The 19931-nt window shown below is 35.0% G+C and overlaps 1 protein-coding gene across 5 annotated transcripts in view; it reads right to left on the reverse strand.

Moving 5' to 3' along the window:
- Nucleotides 1-6766: 6766 nt before the first annotated feature.
- CHD1 (chromodomain helicase DNA binding protein 1) overlaps nt 6767-19931 on the reverse strand; it is a 54625-nt gene continuing 41460 nt past the window's right edge. For 3 of the 5 annotated variants that reach the window (XM_085567259.1, XM_085567258.1, XM_021546224.3), the window contains exons 27-37: nt 19591-19729; nt 18744-18894; nt 17640-17762; nt 17143-17280; nt 14666-14914; nt 14134-14274; nt 11232-11410; nt 9570-9666; nt 9298-9355; nt 8142-8349; nt 6767-7947 (exon numbers count right to left, since the gene is read on the reverse strand). In XM_085567259.1, coding sequence (XP_085423385.1) covers nt 7584-7947; nt 8142-8349; nt 9298-9355; nt 9570-9666; nt 11232-11410; nt 14134-14274; nt 14666-14914; nt 17143-17280; nt 17640-17762; nt 18744-18894; nt 19591-19729 — 1847 coding nt within the window. In that variant the 3' untranslated portion in view covers nt 6767-7583. The remainder of the gene's footprint in view (nt 7948-8141; nt 8350-9297; nt 9356-9569; nt 9667-11231; nt 11411-14133; nt 14275-14665; nt 14915-17142; nt 17281-17639; nt 17763-18743; nt 18895-19590; nt 19730-19931) is intronic. The other 2 variants (XM_085567260.1, XM_021546226.4) reach the window with 1 other exon arrangement.

The raw sequence follows: 19931 nt of genomic DNA on the forward strand, positions 1-19931 counted from the left end.
AAGTGATCCCTAGTGGGGTGCACAGAAATTGGAGATACAGACCACATACTGGACAGGTAATCTATAAATAAATTCTCAGTTTGTCTCCTAGCCAAATAGGATGGATAGGATATTGGATAGCTATGTGCTGAATACAGTTGTTATAATTCTTGCAGATGCTTGTTTCCCTCTGCTATGTAAGATGTGTAAATTCATTATCAGCAGCTTCAAACCAGGCCAGTGTATTGAAAGAGATGAGTTTATTGAAAGAGATGAGGAAACTAAGATGAAGAACCATTTCCTCAGGATCCGACTTGCACTTTGTAATGTTCGCAGAGATACAAGAATTTTAACACAGGGATCTGTGTTACTGTTGCATCCCTCCTGAAAGCATTTTAAAAATCCTCTTTTCAAGTGATTGGAGAACTTTCAGACTAGAAGAACCCTGGAACATAAAATTATTTTCTTTAAAGAATAGGTGAGGAAATTAGAATAAATGATACAGAAAAGTCCACAAGATTACAGAACTTAGTGTAACAAGATGATCTGCTAAATAGATATGGAGTATTTCAGCTGCAAGGCTAATCAGTGTGAAGGTACATTGAAAGTGCCAAAACTTAAAAGAAGTTATGTCAGATATATACGAAGAAATACACACCTAATAAACCTAATCACAGCTGTGAATGTTGTGAACTGTTGCTTCACTAAGCTTGTATTACAGCTGGAATTTGAAGTATGTGAGAAATAATCTTATCAGAGAAATGAATTGTGGAAATTGCTGTAGAAGGCAAAAGGAGCTTTAAATATGTATATGTTTACTGTACACAGAAGGCAGATGTCATACTCACAGGGGAATGTCTTAACACCACAAGCTCTGTAGAAGGCTGTGTAATGTGATGATCAGTATTTTAATGCAACAGGCAGTCAGCCATTACCGATGCAATCTGTTTGCTGGCCTGTGTCTCAAGCTACTGTTGGATATCAGTGGCTTACTCAAAAGGGTTTTTTAAGTATCTTCTAGAACACTCTTAACCATATTCTAACAGAGCGTCTAACAACTGGTGATGATAGTTCTCTGTAGTTGTGGAGTCTGACAACTTCCTTAGTAAGCATCTTGAAGGATTAGCAGATCCTAATCCTTTATTTTGTGTATACAGAAGGCTCTTAAACAAGTGTATTAGAATTAGGAGTCTCAATTGCCTGTCAAACCAAAAATTCTTTTTTTCTTCCTGGAAAACCTATCTGGAAGAAAAATGCGCATAGAGCATCTGTTAAGTGGAACACAACTGAAGAGTACAGCCTTTTGTTCTTATGGTCAAGTTGCAGATCTTCAGTGTTGCATTTCCTTTCAGATTACTGCTATACTGCCAGAAAATAGATTACCAATTATTTACATTCTCCTACTTTAGCATTATGACTACCATGCATTTGTTTTATGACTTTTGAGGCTGTGCCAGTGTCTGTTTACTTATATACACTTTAAAGGCTTTGTACTGCCTAATGAGAGTTTCGTTAGTTGACATGTTTTGAAAAAAAAACTAGGAGCATCATGGCTTTCAGTGACACACAGCACAGTTTAAAATCTTGCATTCATTTTCTTCATGTAAATATAGCTATGGTCTTTTACACTGAAATTTTCATGCTTTGGTTATTTAATGCTTATGTATATCTTGACTGATAAAATTCTTTTGCATCTTTCCCTGTTACAGCTATTGAAGACTGCTATCTATACAGTATCCAAACAGAACTTAGTAACAATCCCCTTTTTTAGCAGTATTCTGTGTTTTTTACAAGGTAAGCATTCTCTGTATTGTGCTGCTACTTCTCTTCAACTATATTCAAAGCAAACAGGGATTGTGGGGATCAGTGTTGTCCATTAGATTTTATAGTTCTCATTAATTACCCTATTATGAAGAGCAACATTGCTACAGATCAAATACAAACATGCAGGTGAATTTGTGATGCTGATGTACAACAATTGCATCTGATCTGATTCAGAATTCTATGTTTGTAACTGAACTTTGTTGACATTAAAAGCTGCTATTACTAAATTAACTGTGAAGAGTAAGATTGATTACAGTCTTTGTGGAGGGGTATATATAAGAACACATTAACTAGATATAAAAAAAAGTATGTCATATGGGGTGTGCCAATACCTTATTTATAGGAATTATTTTACATTTATTTTACAATTACATTATTATATTATTTTACAATTATTTTAAAACTTAATATCCACTTCTGTCTACACTGTAACAATAGAAGAATATTTATTTACACAAAATATGTACCCGTCATTGATTTAGCATGTGCTGAGGGCTGGATCTACAGAAGGTTTGTATGTCTAGTTAGTTTGTGAAGTATCTAAATCCAAAACTGAAACACACAGTAAAGTCTTTTCAACTTAAACCCAGATGTTTCCCTGGGATCTCAAATTCTTTTCTTAGTCCAGTGAGCCCCCTTAAAAAAAACCTGTATTTTGCAGCTGAGCAGAGAAAATGAAAGCAGTCTTGAGAGTTGCACCTGCACCCCAACCAGAGTCACATGTTGGTCATCTGCCTGGTTTACTTGCAGGACCTTTTGGGCAGGTTTCATTTGCTCACTCATGTTTGACAGGTGATGGTGGAGTTGTTTATAGTGGTGATGAGCATTCTTGCTGGAGTTTGGGAGAGGCAAGTTGAAATTCCTCTTCTGCCTTGGTCTTTCACATCTTTTGAGTAATAGCTGGGAGCTATTACTGAATAACGTAATTTTGTGGTATTACAGGAGGATAGCTTTATCCAGACTTAGGTCCAGAGGTCTTAAGTTCCTCATTCCTTTCTTCCCACATACAGAGTTTCTATTTTAACTACAAAAGCTCTATTGTAACTACAAAATTACATTTACCATACTATTAAAATGTTAATACAGCACTTCTAATCAATATAACAGAATACATAGTATTCAATTTAATATTTGCAAAAAGGCAATAATAAAATAAGCATTATTCACAGTCTATACAATACAGGTAGCAACTTATCAATGCTAGAAATAGGGAAACCCAAATCCAGTAGCTAATTTTAAGTGATGCGTGAGATTACTTTCCAAATACTTCAATTACTGCAATAAATAACTAGCTCTGTTGCAAATAAAACACAGTGGAGGTCTAAGAGTACTGCAGTAATAAAAGCTCTCTGATTGTTTTCTCATGTGATCAGTGTCACATAATTTTTCAGCCATAATTTGTGTGCTTATTTTGAAAGACAGACTTGCCTGATGAAAAACCTGTATCAAATAAATAATATGTAATGTTCAAGTGTGTTATTCAGGCTTCAGCCTTAGTGCTTGAACTCAATATAGATCTAAATTCTATTTGTCAAAACATCTCAGAAGTGTTGCAGCAGTGATTTCCAAAGTTTTCAAGAAACACTGACAGTGAAGTTGTGGGATGGAAATTTGGGGTATAAAAATAGGTTCACTCAGTACCAGGCTGGGTTTGGACACTTCAAGTTTGCATAGCAGGCATAAGAGGACTCGCAGCACCCTGGAACACCATTTCCTTTACAGTCGTCTATCTGGCATACAAGAAATGTACACTTACCTGACTCCCTCACAGGCATGCAGAGACTGTCAGCCTTCCAGCAAAGCCCTTCTTTTTGTTAGTGCAAACATGGGATCAGCTGTGGTAATGCCTCAATCTTAAGAGTAGTTTTTGAATAGGTTTATGAAGATGCTACAAATAATTTAAAAATCATAATTATTTTGCTATGCAAGGTTCAGAAATAGTTTGGTTTTTTTAATCAGGACAACAGCAATTCTTACATCTTTATGCAAATTAACAATCACTAAATTTCATCTTTTATGCCAAATTTTTCACTTGTTAAAAACTTTAAAAATAAAAAGAATAAAATAATTACCAATAAATGGATAGGGCTATGGGCCTGGAAAATGCATGCTATAATGATTGGTTTTGTGTTGGCCATATCCAAATACACCATGGAAGTTTAAGGATAGGTGGACCAGAAGGTACTTACCATTACTCAGGTGTTCTCCACTTATATCTTAAGTAGGTAAATGGAACAGAGAGGGAAAAAGCTTAAGAAGCAAACAACAAATTCCATGAACTTTCTCTTCATTCTGCTCGTATCAGCATCCCACACATCTATGTATTCCTTAGCTACTGCTTCTGGACTGTTTTCACAAATAAAAGATTCAGCATAAAATTTTAAGAACAAAACTTCTGAAAATGTCAGGTGCAGCCACTCTAGTTTGTTGGAAGAATGAAGACTAAAGTGCCAGCACACACCTGTCCCAACAGAGTTCAGTAAAACAAACCTTGTTTGGTACAAATGGCTATCTCATACCAGGCATTACTATTTTAACATTCTTTACTACTCTCTAATAGAAACAAGAAATTGTCTAAATTGATTTCTGTGTAATTCCTAAGTAATGGTGAGGTAATTTCTTACCAAAAAGAGCTATTGTACTGAACACAACACTAGGCCTAACATTGGAGATGGAAACAACTCCTTTGAACTGCTTGGATACCAGGGTACTTTCCTGGGATTTTGTATTATAAGTGGAGCTCTCCAGCTACACAATTACGGCTATGAAATGGATAAGATATGTCTGTGTATGACAAACTATCACACAGGGACAAAACAAGCCAATCAAGCTTCAAAAGGGCATCAAAGATACCTGTCCTAGGAGCAGTGTCTCAAAGGGAGGTCAGGGCGCACTCCTTTCATAGGAGTGTCGTGTCAACACCACAGTGTTAACATGACACTCCTATGAAAGGAGTGCAAATCCTTCAGTGAGTGGTGCCCTAATGCACTTTTGCAAGTCTTGTTGATTGTGATGAAAAACTCTCAAACTAGCAATTGTCTGAATGCTGCTCTGACACCACAACATATGTGTAGAGGATCTGAATGGGGGAAAACATAGAGCAACTGTGATAAGGTAAATTATGATCACATCATCACCCTTGACAACTAACAGCAACCAGAATATGCATTTCTCTGTCCCTAAAACTTTAAGGGCAGTAGTACGGTTTTTAAACTGCTTTTTCATACTTAACCACCCTACTCTGTTTGGGTGGTACTAGGAGTGGTAGACTAAGACTTCTAAGACTTCCATGCATGGTAGATGAAATGCCTAAGCCTTTATCAATAGCCACATGAGGACTTCTCTTGCAGGCCTCAGAATTATTACTTCCCAAAATCTTTGACAAACAGGCAACTTTAGTATCTGATGGATGCTTCAGAACTGGACACACTCCTTGAAGACTTTTCAGTAAAAGTAAGCAAAAGAAGGATCAAACCTACATTTAGACTGAATGATAAATGGGTCATTTGCAGAGAATATGGGATTGAAAACTAAGATACAGCGTAACAGGCATTACCAGCAATAAAGACAATTTCCATCATCAAACTTCAAATACTTACAACATAATGGAAGCCAGAGGGGAAAAAATTAAACTATTGCAAATGTGATCTGTGTATTTGTAAATATGACTGAGCAAAAGTTATAGTTACAAAGCATAAGGAGACTAATTCCCAAAGATTGACATCAAAGTCATCAAGTATTTCAGAGACCTGAGGGACCTTTGGTGAAAATATATCATATCCACACTGATGGGAGAACCAGGCTCTGTGGGAATGTCCTGTCTATGCTCTAGGATGCAACTGTGTGCTTCCCAACCTGGAAGAATTATGTCTGTGGCTGGAAATGCTCAGACTTCTACGTTTCCACCCTTGGAAGTGGAATGTGCATAAACAATCTTATCAGACTCTGCTGCCTAAACACTATTCAACAGTCAAGCTTGAAACCAGAACCACTCCAACACCTCAGCTCCTGTCAAGATGAAAAGTTAAGAAATTAAGCAGCTAAGAAATTAACCAAGTCCCAGCCTACACTAAAAGAGCAGCAACTATTTAATGTGCAGCAACTGTGCCTATAGTAAGATCCTTAGACATATTCTGTGGTCAGATTGTGGTTCTATATGGAAATGCTTCCACATAAACCTGCTTAATTGGAAAAAATATTCCATATTGCAGGAGCAGAGAAAAACTGCAGCAGCAGATGCAGCTCCTGCCACCTGATGCTAGTCTAGGTACAGTCTCTATTTATCACCAGGATTAAAATTCAGTACTTTTAATGTTTTTATGGTAAACCTTGGGAAAAGTAACACAGTATAGAAAAACACAGCAGAAAACTACAAGACCCACACGTCCTTTTAGTTTAAATTTAATTTGTCAGATAGAAGTTATCTATGTACAATCAGTGTGCATTGTAACAATTCTGTCAATAAAGTAATAATTCAAATCTTCTAAAATATTAACTACCTGCATAGCACATTTGACATTATTGCCCATGTTGAAGAGGGAATATATGATTTACAATTAATTTTGATTGATTTCGATACTGAACTGTTCAGGTATTTGACAAACCTCCTTTAAAACCAATGCACCGGGAAAGCTTTCCAGAGCACTGTTTAGCTAGATATTTCTTACCATTTCATTACAAACAATCACAACACTAACAGCTTAATACAGAAAAAAAAAAAAAAACCCAAAAAACAACACAAAAAAACCCAACAGAAAACCCCAAATAACAAAAAAACCCTGCCAAAACAAACAAACAAAAAACCCCATGAACCCCACCAACCCAACAACAAAAAAACAAAAACAAAAAACCCCCAAAAAACTCCACAAAATCACAAACCAAAACATATATCTAAAGTATCAAAAAAGAGAGCACTAAATGCACTAAAGTTGCCTTTCCCCATTTTTACATTCTGAACAGTGACTCCATCAAATTCTTTTATTGAAACATGTACATACACTGAGTTTCATAACTGTGACAAGAAGTCCTGAGTTGGTGGGGAAAGGAACAGTCAAAAAAAGCCTGAAGGGGGAGAAAGGTCATTTAATAAATTTACAACAATTTACAGCCATTTGTTTGTGTTTTGCTTTTCTTTTTTTTTTTCCTTTCCTTCTTTTTTTTTTTTCTGTGGTGTGGTTTCTTTCTTCTTGTTGTTTGTTTTGTAAAAAGGCATTGTAACTGATCACAAACAGGAGAAATCCTGGCTATTTTACAGTTATAGGTAGAGAATTTAAATATTCAAGCTTGTGATGCAAAGCGGCAAAGTGGTCGCAGTGTACAATGTAAACAAGTAGCTTTGGAAAGTGAACAAAGTCCTTGAGAGTTCTTTACTAAGAAAAACAAATATTCTCCCCATTCCCTCCTGAAATATGAGCACAGGTCAGTGTTTAAAAGTTCATTTACAAACATAACTTAAAACATTATCAGCCTCAAACCACTTTGACACGAAGAGTGTTATACTAAGATCCAGTCTGAAATGGGCAGTGTTGAGGTCCCTGTAAAAGTAAACATCTTCCATTTCTTAAAAAAAAGTGCCACAGCATTTGCAGCACAGTGCAGCATAAACTTTAAATACAAAAATATTTTTCTTCTGTTGGGATAATAGACCTTGCATCCTGGAAAGACGTAACAATACTGCTACTGATAGAATATCCCTTCTGTATCTTTCAAGTCATGTAAGGCAATTATTGTGTTAATTTACTGTATATGGCTAAAAGAAAGTCCAGAAATATCAGTTTTTGTTATGTTTTCCGGCTACTCCATGTATGTTCAGGTGTACTTTTGTGATCTGATGAATGTTCAAATGGAGATCTGTGACCTAGGGGAGATCTTGAACCATAAGGAGACCTCTGATCTAGTGGTGACCTTGGACCACTACCTGAAGCTCTGTGGTCCATTTGCCAGTCTGAGTGGTACCTGTAATCTCTGGGAGATTTATGATGGCTGTACTCGGAAGAGGAACGGTGATCTGAATGTATCCTGTGGTCTGAATGGGAACGGTGATCCAAATGAACACGGCTGTCTTTTAGACTCCCTTCCAGGCTTGACCTGTGGTCTCTGTTCCTGTAGTCATCTAACTTCCTATGTTTACTATCACTGTAGTATCTAAAAAATAATAACTTAATTGTATTAGAGTTACTGGTAACAGCAAAAGCTACAATTATGTAAAACTGACAGAAAAGCATTAGAGAAAGATCATTGTTGCAATTTTGTGTTACTCAGAAAAGATTGGTACAAGCATAACTACAAAAACACAAAGGGAACTCTGACCAAATTTCAAAATTGCAGAAGAAACTCACCTGTCTTGTTTGTAATGATCCCAGTCTCTGTGATCTTTTCCATTGCTGAAGGCTGAATAGGGCCTTTTCCTAGAGTCATTTTTCTTGTAAGCGTCTCCCTGATGTCTGTCCTTATGATGATCATGGTATTGTGACAGATGTCTATCAGAGGAATAGCTGTCCCTGCTACTGTCATCATGGTTTGTATTCTCCTTCAGTCTTTCCACATCTGTTTAATAAAGCACAGGTTAAAAGGAAGTATCGTAACATTTTTACTTCACCTAATTCAAACAGCATTTCTACCTGTCAGCGGTAAACCAGTATGAAATAGATACCATTTAAAAGAAACAAGATCTAAATAGTGGAAAATCAAATGCATTAATGCCAGTGAACAGAAGAAAATCTCAGATTTAAGTGGAAAGCAAGCTAGAATGCAGGTGCATAGGACTTGGAAACTGAACTTCTAAACCTCTCTATTCAGTCTATGAATCTGACTGTCCAAATGGGCAGTGAGTAGAGGGTATCTTCAAGTAGAGCAATATTGGATAGAATCGCAGCAATTTCCTTTCTAAGACGAGATAGACTTAATATAAGTAACAGTTTTAAAGAAACGCCTTGTTAGCAAAAGAATTTCAGTGGTATTCCTAAAATTCATGGTTGTTGATTTTAAGTCCATGACAATATACTTGGAAGTTCAGTAACACAAGATTAAATAAAGCACTATATTCATAAAAGCAGGTGTGAGATCATGTGGGGAAAAAATCAGTGTTATTCACAAGAATAAAAGACAGCCCTGGTAACTAATGACTGTGAGCCCCTATCAGACTGTGACTGACTAATAAACTGCTTTCTTTCATTATAGTGATACTGCAACAGCTACAAACAGTCTCAGAATTTCCGAGTTTACAGGTTTTAAGTAGACCTCTTGCCCTCTCTTAAATTTAACATAAAAATTGGGGTTTTTTTAAAGGATGCTTAATTAACCTGGTAAGTACCAATTTCACTCTGCACTCTGTTGGATTTCATCAGCAAATGAGTGAAGCTTTTTGAATTATTCTATCATTATAGACCTTAACACATTTCTGTATGTGGAAAACAGACCCAGAAGACACGGGAAATTAAATAAACATGAATACTTAAGGTATTTAATACAAGAATATAATTAAAAGTTTCTTACCTGGATTTCTAATTACATGTGTATTCACATGACTGCTAATATTCTGATCATTGTGTTGCTAAAAGAGGCAAATACATTGGTAAATATAATTATTGGTAAAACCCAAAGTTTATTTGAATACATTAGAAAAATACTCTATCAAAAGAGACTACTATACTGCAAATACAAATACTAACTTGAAGTCTATTACCATGTTCTTTATAATCCTCTAACAAAAGTTATAATAACTAAAATATATATTTGGGTATTTCAAAAGGATGTGAAAATATTACCTGAGACTCTTGACGTTTTTTGATTGCATGTTTATACAGTTTGTGCAGCTTTCTGGCATCAAATTCTGTAAACTTAGAGACAAAAATCCACAAATTTCTGAGGAAGAAGAAAAGAGAAGTTGTAACTCTTTAAATTTCTTTTCTCTCTATTATGTAGCAGAACATGGATTTGACTTGAAATTATTTGAATACCACTTCAGTAAACCTGAAATTCTATATAATCCACACAGTATTGCCAAATTGCACAAGAGGTGTTGTAAATAAAATATTTGAAAAACTGATTCCTTTAACCATTTTTCACTTTTTAATATTTATTTTAAGTACTTGAGAGTGTGAAGTGCATAGACAGTAGTACTAATTAGAATTGTTACATTTTTATGAAATGCTTATTAAAAACATAGCTATGAATTTATATATATATATTCTGAAAATCTGTTTGAATTCTGAGTATTTAGCAGTCTGTAAAAAAGAAAAATTTAAATACCTAGCCTTTTCTTCTATGATGACCGGTAAAGTTTTTTTAACAGATACTGATTTTTTTAGTAAAATTTGCAGGTGGAATGCTTAGAAAAGTCTACAGAATAACAGTGTTCAAAAATATTTGAAGTGTGGAGGTTCACAAAGCAACAGTATGCTCCTTCACTGTGATTATTAAATATGATAATTCCTGTCCAGAAGCTTGCCTAAGTAGGCAACCAGTCAAGGGTATGTTTGATGAGACCATTCTGACTTTATATAAACTATACTACTTCTTACCAAATATACCTGAAATAAGTATTCTATCTACACATAGTATCATAGCATTATTATGAGTAACAACTCTATGAGAAGTTTCAGCTTAAAATAATAAATAATTTTCCAAAACCGAAGACATGGGTCTTGTTTTGGTATCTCAGATCACCTTACTATTTTCAAGTAAAGGAAGTAAAATCAGCAGAAGCATATTACACTAACAGAATTCTTCAAGAAAATGCAATACTTAAGAATTTGATATATATAATCACAGGATGTATTTTCAAGCATAAACTGAAGATTCCAACAAACGTAAGTCAAATTGCATTAAGAACTTATCAATGAACTACAAGACCAATCTTTTTTTCTTAGTTCTTTTTATACTGTCACCTGATATAGATGCAAACTCTTCCCTCAGTTCTGAAGTGCATCTGAGTACATTATGATAAATACTTGTTATCAACTAGTAGTTAATACATAATAAGTAATTTCATTTTAGAGTACATTTTAAAAAAAGAAAGAATTCTACAACTTAGACTCATATATTCAACACAATTTTAGAACTGCATATTTTCAACACAAATTATTAAAAACCAAAAATGACCTGAAGTTGAAAAAACAGATCTTTAAAGGTAAGAATGGTTTTGACTAAACACAGTGACAGTGACAAGTCCCCAGTCAGTGTTAAGCAGAGAGATGTCTCCACCCTCTGGACAAAATACAGGGCTCTGCATCAATGTTAAAAATCAATCCAATCATTACAGGTCAGAACAATATATAATCACCTTTTAATAGACTCCTATTTAAAACAGCAGAAAGATAAAAGAAAGAGGGGAAAAATAAACAGGAGAAATAACTAAAACGTACTCTTCTCAATGGAACCAATTGTAGATTTCCATTTTTCAAGTAAAACCCAAGAAGATAACTTACTTTCTCCACTGTTTAATCTGTTCAGGATTTGTGTACTCCTTTAGACATTCAGTAATATGATCCCCAATTTTGATAAGACACTGTCTAGTATGTTCTAGCTGTTCTCTTTCAGAAAGGCCCTTCTCTGGTCGATCAAGCTGTTTCAATGCTGCCTTGACAGGTCTCATTCTTTCTTTGCACTGTGAAATGGAAAAAAGGAATGTATTGATTCAAAATAAAAAAATGTATTCTAAAGCATGACCCACCTATTACTGTGATACATAACCACAAGTGAAGACAGTACTGTTAGAAGTCAAATGAATTACAAGACCTCCTCAGAGGTCATATAAACATTTTACATGTTCCCTTCAGAAAATTAATCAATCCAATTGGAAATTCACTTCTCTATGAAAGCACCAAATTATATAAAATACATCAAGTTGTAGAAGGTGCTCATGTGTATATCTCAAACACCAGCAGCCAGATAGCTGTGAGGCCATTTTTTCTGTTCAAAACCCACTGCTATGGACTTATTTGGTAGGTCAGGGACTAACTAACATACTGATCTTCATTCCAAGTTCTTCTTCTAAGCTTTTGCAGATTTGCTCACTTTTGAAGTTCCTTTCACTTGCAAGTTTCCACAAATCTAGGGTGATGTTTCCCCTTCAAGAGTAGGAGACCACTATGATTTGAGAAACCACTAATTTAATATATAGGATTTCTGAGGAAAAGGACTTACTGTATTTTGCAATTACAACTCTAAGCATAATCATGTAGGGCAAGACCTACCCTTTTTAACACCTACAAAGCTATACAAACTCAATGTTAAAATTAAATATGAGAGTGTTCAGTACATTTCAAACAAATACTTTATGCAACCATTACACTTGGCATTCAATGAAGGATCAAAAGTGCTTCTCTAAGCATTTTTTAAACCTCACTCCTTTGCAGGTATTAGCAGAAATTATGCTACCTAGAAGAAAGCTAGTTTGGGTATAGCACCATGAAGGCTGGAAACAATCTCCAAGATCATTAAACCCAACCTTTGACTGAACACCACCATCCCAACTGAACTGTATCAAGTCCCACACCCAGTTGTTCTTTTGAACACTTCCAGACATAGTGACTCTATCTCCTCAAACACTTCCAGGCATAGTGACTCTATCTCCTGCAGGCTGTTGACTTGCTTAACCACTCTTTCACTGAATAAATCTTTCCTTATATCCAACATAAACCTTCCCTGAAACAACCTGGGGCCACTTCTCCTTATCCTGTCACTGCTTCCCTGGGAAAAGATCTGACCCTCACCTGCCTACAACCTGCTATCAGGCAGGTGTGGTAAAGGCTCCTCTGATTCTCCTTCGGACTCAAACCCCAGCTCCCTCAGCCACTCCTCGTAAGACCTGTGCTCCAGACCCTTCCCCAGCTCCATTTCCTTCTCTGGACTTGCTTCAGCACCAAAATGTCCTTTTTGAACTGAGAGGCCCAGAACTGAACAATTGAGATGTGGCCATAGGGAATGCCTAGACTAGCCACAAATAAAGGTCGTACATTCTTGAATGTTCATATTTTGAATCCAATGTTTTCATAATAAATCCAGATAAATCCAGTTGGCATGGTTTAAATTGCAAACACTTGCTTAATCATACATCAAACTCCAATAGCATGGTACCCATGACCAGAATATCCTCACTGTCATCAATGTCACCGTCAGTTAAGCCTGAACAACATTTCCATTTGAAAGTGCAGGTATGTTTAATTAGACTGCTCCTGACCATGGCATAATGATAAACACCAATCACTTCCTTCCCCACTACATGCTAGCAAACCTAGAAAAACCAAAAAAATACCTGGAATGGAATGAAACAGAATATCACCATTACCAGGTAGGCATCTAGGGACAACTCAAAAAAACTGGGGAAGCTGCTCTATTGCCATCTCATGCCACTAAGTAATTAAACATCTAGTTTACACATTAAACTCGCCACACATTAAAGTAGCTTTTAAAAAGACAACTTATAGAATGCAATTCTTAAATAGAGAAGTGATCAGAAATGTGTAACTGCACATGGAAATCAAATGATTTTCTGTCATTAGCCACACAGACATATCCACTTGAATCACTCAAGGCCCATGCTGAAAATCACAGGTGAGTTACTTGGATTGTTTAGGCTAAACTCATGGACAGTAACTGCTGTACACATAAAAATCCTACTGGCATTCTCATAGCCAGCACTCACAATACACCCAACAGACCTGGCTGGCAAAAACACAGCTGTTGAAATCTGAATGACAAAACAACCACAGCTGTTCAAAGTGACTCTGATACTTTTCCATGGGCCTCAGCCAACCTATAAAACTTAATCTAAATTGTGCATATACATTTTTCTCAAATAATTAAACATAATTCATTTGGTGTAAGAGACATTGCCTCAGCAAGATATTTCTAAGTGTTTAGCATTGTTTCTTCCTGTGTTTACTAACTAAAGTTTGCAATACTTCAGAAGAGAAGTGCTGAATCCTAGTTTTTCTTGCTATCTTACATAGAAGATATTATATATTATATGGTGGAGTCAAAGACTTCATCAATTCCAATTACATTCATTCACATCTGCTCTTAAGAAGCATATACAAGTGATTCTTGAGGATAAATCTTTAGAGTTTATATTCTCAACCTATTAATCATACAAACTATTGGGTAAGTTTTTTCTATTATCTTGCATATATACAGCAAAAAGCCAAAACAAAACTGCTAGAACAGAGTAAAAAATTACATTACTATACTGTCAATAACATTAATTGATCCAACACTTAGCAAAAGATCACCTGTGTTACTGTGCCAAGCAATAGTATCAAGAATATCAGTAAATGTCCGCATTTAGACTATGAAGTATACAGACTAATTTATTAAAAGATGACTTACCACACTAAAAGTTTTCTGATCTAGCTCTTCAGATTCTTCTAATATAGGAATTGGTTCACTAGATGCAGTAATATGAACTGGAGTATCCAGCAATGGAATTTTTTTAGTTTTTTCTTTATTTTCAGATTTGATTTCATTTACCTAAGAACAAGATAAAAAAAAAAAAAAGTACATTTTATTTTGGTTCTGCAATTAAAACATAACTACTGCATTTTCTTCAGTAATAAGAATAAGATCTATTCTGACATTCAATGACAATACATTTTACTTTCTCTATGAAATGGAAAAGGAAAATGGAAAAAAATACTTTTCTGCACACAGTCAGTCCAATTAAGAACTATCTCATTGAAGATGTACTTCCCCATTTCAAATGCCTGTCCTAGTGGTTTCAGGTAGTAAAAATAAAGCTTCAAATGACATAAAATACTTTAATGAAATGACAACTGTCAGATGCACATTTTTAATCTCAAAATAATTCACATAAACCTCGTGGCCTTCTCTAGCGCTAGGTATGATAAGTAAACCTAGTTACCTTCTCTTCCTTTACTTCTTTTTCTTTCTGTGTGGATTCTTTTACTTTATTTTCTCTCTTTTCTTTTAATTCTTTCTTATCCTCTTTTTCTTTTTTCTCCCTTTTCAAATCCCTCTTATTTTCCTTTTCTTTTGTCTCTCTTTTTTCTTCAGCTTCCTTCTTTATACCAGTATCTGGCTCAGGCTTTTCTTCATTTTCTTTTTCTGCTTTAAATTTTTTATGCAGATGTTTCACTGAAACAATCTCATCCTGCAATATGCAAGCATATGTATCACATCAAACTGGGTTCCTATCTATACAAGTTTTGCAACTATCAGATAAAAACACTTCTTATCTGTGAATTTTTTATTCCTGGATGTAGATTTACCAAATCACCTCTCAAACAGAACTGAATGCAGTTGGTAAAGAAATATGAGAACTATGCATTTACTTCCTTGATGTGACAAAGCAAGTACTGATTTGTTGGAGGCAGTGGGCATGAGAAATTGCATCCAGTTAACTTGAAATAAAGTTTGAATTTGGTCTCTTTAAAGGCTGTTAGACTGAAGAACTGAAGTCTAAAAGAAAGCATGGTATTGCAAAACTGACCTGATCAGTCAGGACAGTAAAGTGATGGGAGATGTTAGAAGATCTCTGATCTAATTAGCTTTGTCCCAGTCCCATATTAAACACTCACAGGAGAAGGTAACAGAATCCTAACTTTCTCTTTTCTAGAACTCTTCATTTTACTAGGCTTTAAAAAAAATTTTAATTCCAGACTTGCTGTTATGTGCCCATTTAGTTGTTTGGAAATGAACAAAGTATTACTCACTGCTCTGTATAATATTCACTGAGAAGGTCCGAGATCAAAACTAATATCCTTTCAGACACAGAAAAATACTATAAATAAAGTATTATTATAACGTAAGTGGAAGAATCGTTATCATGTTTTAATTTATTTGAACATACCAGAAAGGCACATACAAAAACTGCTTATCTGTTGCATAAAACCAGATGAAAGACTGTCTAGTACTTGAACAAGTTACTTATAAGAGGTATAAAGTTATGAGTACAGCCAGGGCTAGGTTTTAGAGTTTAGGTATCATGGAAACTTTCTAGCAAAAATCCTATTATTTAAAAACTTTCCTGGTAATTCTAACACTAAAATAGGTAAGTTTTAAATATTGCACACAATATGGAATCTAAGTAGCTAAAGCCAGCAGTTTAGGAAGGTTGTAGCATACAGTTCAGTTTTCAGAAATGCAATTGTTATTCAGTGTCCAAAAACTGAAGTGATGAGTACCTGTTAACAGAGAGGACAGCATTCTAGGCAGTTTACCTAAACATAGTTAAGTTCATAAACTGATGGCAGTGTCTTCTCTTTTGAGTGGAGATGAAGACTAACACTAATTTTTAAAGTAGTCTGAACAAATTATTTGCTAAATTTTAGGGTTCAGTTGTCCAATTAATGCACTGGGAACTGTGGCAACATTTACAAGTCTTAGTTTTACATTTCAGGCAGATTAGTGTAGCTATAAACACAAGGCATCTACATTGAATTTCTTTTTTACTGCTGGCTTCACATTTTATTCTTTCTAGTACAATTTAAACACATACACTGAAAGAGTGATTAAAATTTACTATTTTTTCATAGATTTATAATGGATTTTCTAATGCAAAGTTTAGCTATGTATTTCCATGAGTATTTTTTCTTTTAGAACAAGTTGACAATTACAATGGCTTGTAACTGTTTGCTTTAAACCAAGTAGAGAGTATTTTATTGATTATAAAATTGCAGTGACTTATTTCAACTGCTTTCAAATTAGCTGTGACATGACCCTAAATTTTATCCAAATTTTTATGTCTAGTGATTTTGCTATGTGATAAACAACAAAAATTAGACACAACAAAAGCATAATACCAAGATTAATAATCAGAAGTAAAAAACCCCAACAAGGCTAAACAGTCTTTCTGAAAAATGAAAGCCATGATGTATATATGAGCTTTCATATGTAGGTCTTGAAATACAATTTTTTATGCTGTTCATTCTAATTGAGCTCGATGGTATTTTTCTCAGCCTCAATAAGAAAACCTTTACCTTAAGAATCATTACCAGTAGTAGTAACACATGAGCAAAATCCAGTAGTTTTACAACTGTGATTTGCAATTCTAGCAAATACAGGGTTAATGCTTAAAAAAAAAGGTTGAAACTAAGCAATGTCACTAATAGTTAGACTATATTTTAATAACAATTTTGAAAACTCATAATTCATTATTTATTAGTTTATCATTAAGCTGAAATAGATAGTCTTCCATTTGCTTGCACTGAGGCTACATCACTTGTAGCGGCCAAAGGGAAGTGGGAAGTTGTAGTGGGAAAAGGATGACATTCAGGTGTTTTAATTTTATTAAACTGAGCAGAAGATGAAATACAAATTGATACTAATAGGAAGAACTGAATGTATGGTGAGTATCTTTACTGTGTGAAAAATGCTCACCTTGTTATTCTCATCATCATCTTCATCAGATTTTTCTGAGGGCTGTGGTGAAGAATCACTTTTTATTTCTTCTTTTAATTTTGCAGCCTTTAGCACCTTATTCTTCTTAGTTCTCATTTTCCTCCTCTTTGAATTGCCCTGAATGCAAATTTTTAATCATGTCAACTGACAAGCATCCATGCACTATCTTTTTTGCAAAATGAGACTTGGTTTTACATCAAAGAGAGGGTTCCTTTTATTTATTGCCACTAATGACCACCACTTTACTCAGGACTGGAGACAGAACTTAGTGCAACAGTAGAGAATACACACAGATAATAAAAGAATAATACAATATGAAACTTGCAATTAATATCCTGCGTTTGTCTTATATTCTACAATTAGCAATAGAGTAATACTACACAAATAAAAAGTGCAGAAATAAAAAATGAAGATAATCAGGTGACATGCCAAAAAGCATTGTTTTACCTTATTATCGAATGCCACATTTTACTTACTGCTCCAGCAAGCCTCTGTGCTTCCTTCCTCGCAAGGTCTTTATTCAGTAATTTAATGAGGTAGTCTGCACGGGTCTGTAACTGCTTTGCCTGGGGTTTCTTATCTGGATCATCGGGCAAAATCTTAGGAGAAAATGGTAACATCATAGTTGTGAGTACAGATTATCAATTTCAGATGTTAGCCTGGAGCACACAGAACAGAAAAAGCTCGCAAAAGGACATGGTAAACAATGCATTCCAACTATACCTAGTAAATACATCAGAATGTTTAAAGCAAAGGAGAATCTCAAAAAAGTTTTAATTTCTCTCCAATTAAGCCAATGCAAGCAACCAATGCTGAGTCTTGGAAATTGCCTCAGAGTTTAAAACCAACTCAAGAAACAAGACTGTCTCCACTCTTAGACACTTCATCTAAGAAATTACGGGCACCTATACCAATCAGTTACAGAACTCCTGGCTCTGACTCATTCATGTTCTAAATGCAGTTGCCAAGAATACAAACACATGGTTTCAAAAGCCAGACAAATTAATGAAAGGCAGAAGTAGGAATCATTACGAAGCAAATCTGGACACAAACCTGGCTTCTTAAATCCCAAAGCTATAGGTTGTTGGCACTGTTGCAAAGTTTACTTCACCCCAGACTTTTCCTCAGTATCTGCTGCTCACTATAGCTAAGAAGTTATTGCACTAGCTACTCCCAATGTTGGGAGTGGAAGACAGTTTCAACTGAAGAACCTGAGGATTAAGCGGGGATGAAGAAACTAAATTAAAACTCTAGAAAAACGTCCCTTCTCAAAAGAATGAGAACACAAAATCAGAATATCTGAAGATGTGTAAGAGTGAAAAATCAAATGACATAGGGCCAACCACACGAGAATATGAAAACACAACTGACTGCAAGAATGCATGCTTCAAAATAAATACTCAAGACCCGATAATCTAGTAATATACCACAAGAAGGATATGAATTATGTATGAAGTACAACTGACATATAATGTTTCTGCAATTTCATTTATCATAAAGTAAGCTCTTTTGGTAACACTACTTAGCAGCATCAATACCTAAGCAAATAGTCTTTGATAAAACTATTGTAGATGGCATACCTTCTGTGTCAAACTGAGATCAGGATCCATTTTTATCATTTCCCAGCTGCCATAACCATATTCATAGATGCCTATCAACAAATTGGAATCATCTTCCTTACCCCAATCTATATCAAAATGAGCTGCCTTAGTGTGGCATGGGATGACATATCTAGAAGAAATATATTAGAAAGAAGAATACATGATTTTTACATCTGAAACTTAGCAAGGGAGAAGAGACCATACTAAAGGTAATGTAACTAGATTTCTTTTCTCTGCTGAGATGCTGGTAAATTTAAGAAATTAATCCAAATATTTATAATGCTTTCTTAATATTTCTATAAAACAGTTATTGAAAGCAGCACTGGAATGTGTTTTAAAGGTGATTAAGACTAAAATATGAAGAACAGATACCTGTCTGTAGCCATGAGCTGTGTGGTAGAATTGGCTAGCCACGAATAAAAGCAAAAATCATACTCCAAGTGCTCTAACTAGTGCAGTTTAGGAACTGCAATACACAAGGTGGCAAGTTTAGAGGGTAGGAACAAATACTGCTGCACTTTGATACTCCTGTCAAGCAGAGATGACACATTTAGCTCCTCAGCAAGCCTGAATTCTAGTCCTAATTATTATTACTAATTGAACACAGTTCATAGTGAATACAACTGACAAGTTAAAACTGTTATGGCTTCTGTGGCAAAGGAAAAAAAACAAAGTACAGCTGTGGAGTAGGTTACTGCTGTCCTTAAAGGGAATAGAGGGACAATGCTTTTAATAGAGTGTCTAAATTGCAAAAAAAAAACAAACTAGTAAGACTTGAGAAGTTTTCTGCATTATTATTCCCTTAAAAATATACAAAAATCAGTACCTTTTCCTTTCTTCTGGATCTGAAGGAATGGATTTGTGCAATGGTGCCAACTCTTCTTCATGAGAGATGACTAACTTTGCATTAACTTGCACTCCTGAGATTCGGAATGTTGGGCCTTTAACCTTCCCAAGTCTACCTCCTTAAAATAAATTACAACACTATTAAAATATTTACCTTTGCAAATAACATCAGAAAAATGTAAAGGAAACAATTGTATCATATCACCTTTTTTTGACCAAATGCTTGAATTAAATGTTTCAGAATTGAAAAGTCCCTACATAACAGGACATCTAAATTTCACAGCAAATCAAAAACCTATTTCATTTTTTAGTGGTTAAGTC

This window comes from Lonchura striata, chromosome Z (genome assembly GCF_050655825.1).
Source record: "Lonchura striata isolate lonStrDom1 chromosome Z, ASM5065582v1, whole genome shotgun sequence".
NCBI lineage: Eukaryota > Metazoa > Chordata > Aves > Passeriformes > Estrildidae > Lonchura > Lonchura striata.